The 2,766-nt window shown below is 33.8% G+C and overlaps 1 protein-coding gene across 1 annotated transcript; it reads left to right on the forward strand.

The window, feature by feature from the left end:
- Positions 1–987: 987 nt before the first annotated feature.
- On the forward strand, positions 988–2,068 carry LOC128672377 (probable sodium/potassium-transporting ATPase subunit beta-3). Its single transcript, XM_053749493.1, has one exon. It carries the CDS (start codon positions 1,062–1,064, stop codon positions 2,016–2,018), a length of 957 nt encoding a protein of 318 aa, XP_053605468.1. The 5' UTR covers positions 988–1,061; the 3' UTR covers positions 2,019–2,068.
- The last annotated feature ends 698 nt before the right edge of the window (positions 2,069–2,766 follow it).

The following is a 2,766-nucleotide window of genomic DNA, read 5'->3' on the forward strand; positions in this document are numbered from 1 at the left end:
TTTTTTCAACATTACATACATTACACACTGAATCTGTGTCTGTCATTAGATATTATGCCTGTTGCAAAGATTAATTCAATCAAACTAACTTTTGACCATTATTAAATTGTCAAAGATTGTTTAGTTTCAAGAGCTTTCAATTAAAAAATCTTTTTATAATATATTTTCTGTTGTCTTGCCATTCTTTATCGAATTTTTTGATGTCATCCGACCATCTCGTCGTCGTCAGTTGGAATCGATGAGGTCAATCTGTTATGTCCATCTCCCCGGATGCATGGAGGAAGTTAGCGGAGGCTTTTGCCCAGCAGTGGGACTTAAACAGCTAATTTAAAAAAAAAAAACATATTTTATTACAAACTGCACGCAATCAAGGCGTTATAAAAATATTAAGTGTATTGAATGAGCAATGGTAGGGTGTAATATAACACAGAAGTTGCTGTGAGATCAGCAATCTTGTCAAAATTATACGATCGTTTTTTGTTAAAAATTTTCATCTGTAAAGTCCATTATATTCCCAACTTCATGGCTCTCGAACCCGGAATAGAATACTAACATTGAACATAGCTGTGTACACGTTGAGTAAATACCAACATTAGCCTTAGCTAGTTACGTACAAATCATGTTTAATCTCTTACACGATGAATGTCAATATCTTCAAAGTTTTTAATTCTAAAAAAAAAATCTTGATTTAGGTCTTGAGTTTGCACTGTTGGTGTTACTATATAATACTCCTGAACGGTGACGTACCGGGTTAATTTTTATCTAACTAAAATATTATTAAATCTATTAATAAACCCAAGATACCGTATTTACCTTCATCATATGTATATTTTGCACAGATATGAGATGTAATCACAGACATATTAATATTTATCACATCTTATTTAATTTATAAATTATATCTGTTATATTTTGTAAAACTCTGCAAAGGTTCAAGACAAATAGATACATTATGGTTACATAAACTTAAATCACTATGGTCACGTGCACGTCACGCATGTCAATATTGACACATAAATCAGTATTCATTCAACGGAAAAATAATTTTTAGTTAAATAGCAATGTCTCGAGAGTTTCATCAAAGAAAGTCATACGTGCCACCAGGCGGCCCCATTATTAAGGATCCATCAGTGATAGCGGCACCATCAGCAGATGTAGACTTCGAGAAACCAAACATCGTATCAAAACCAAAAGTTCCATTTCGACGCCGATGTTGTAAATATTTGTATAATAAAAACGACAACACTATATGCGGCAGAACAGCACGCAGTTGGTTATGCATTATTGGTTATTCGTTTATGTATCTAATGTTCCTCAGTACATATACAATGATTTTCTTATATGCCAGCTTATCTATAATCAAGGTAGCCGTTGACTTTGGCCAAACGGAGAAAGTTGAGTTTCTTTCATACAGACAGAATGGCATCGGACTGACAGCTACTCCTGTATCTTCATTGGGAGGTTTTCCTTTGATTTGGTACAAAAATGGCGAATCTCACCAGTACAAGAGATACGTTGACGCTATCAATAAAGTATTGAACAAGTCTAAAAATGGAACAAATTTGGGTCCGTGCGCTAAACCACCATACGGATACGGTGATAAACCTTGCGTTATAATAAGAATAAATAAACAAATAAATTGGTCGGTTAAACCTCTTGATGTTAAGACGGCTGATGCTAAAAATGCCCCACCTGAAGTGAAGAATTGGATAAAGTCTAAAAAGAATATGTTGTGGTTACATTGTAGTGGATATCACTCTTATGATAAAGAGCATATAAGAAGTATAAAATATTATCCCGATCCGCCTGGTTTCGACCCTGCAGTATTCCCAATGGATATGACAAGTGAATCGCCGTTGGTTGCAGTGCAAATATCTGATTTCACTTTAGGTTTATCTTTGGCTATGGAATGTAAGTTATGGTATGAGAATGGCGAGTCTTCTATTGAGTTCTTGCTATATGTGACGCCACAAACCGTTATTCACTCGTATCCAGGATTTAACGACACAACTATGTAATGTATCAGATGAATTATTACTATAAAAATAAAGTTGTACACCTTCATAAATACTTTATTTTAATGATGAAAATTTCTTAACATAGACCTTGATTACGAAAATCTCACCGGAGTAAAGATCCGTAATATTAAATTAACAAGTCATTTGTGTTGCTTTTACTCTCAAGTTTTCCCTTTTCGGTAAATATTATACGCAATATTCTCGTTTACAACAACAACATGGAAAGCCCATTAAACTCGTGTGGTTATTTTCTATTTAAGTACTACTGACTGCCTCTAGTGGCTAGGGTTGCCAAATGCATGCAATTAAGTTTCCAAACATTAAATTATAATGATTAATAAACTAAAGAAACGAATTTTACCAATTTTCTGTAGTAATTGTAGCTATTATAGGCAATTTCTTAGCAGTTAGACACGTAATTTAAAGGCTAATTAAAAATTGAGTCGTCATGTCGCGGTTTAGAACATGAACGGAGCCCGCACTGCTAACCTTTTTGATGCAAGGTACATAATTATAATACCCTCATGTATAGTTTTCATAGACCACAACCTGCATCTGGCGAGGAAGGTAACTTATATGTGAAATGGAGAAGACAATGGCAAATCTATTAATAGTGCCAAGAAAGTGTTTGCGTAGTCGTATTTCCTCGTGGTGTGTTATATGTTATATGGTTTAATTAAATTAAATATTGCTCAGTCTTTTATTTGATGCATTTCTAAGAGTAATTTAATCTATAGCTTCTTCTTAT

This window comes from Plodia interpunctella, chromosome 9 (assembly GCF_027563975.2).
Source record: "Plodia interpunctella isolate USDA-ARS_2022_Savannah chromosome 9, ilPloInte3.2, whole genome shotgun sequence".
In the NCBI taxonomy this organism is placed as follows: Eukaryota; Metazoa; Arthropoda; class Insecta; order Lepidoptera; family Pyralidae; genus Plodia; species Plodia interpunctella.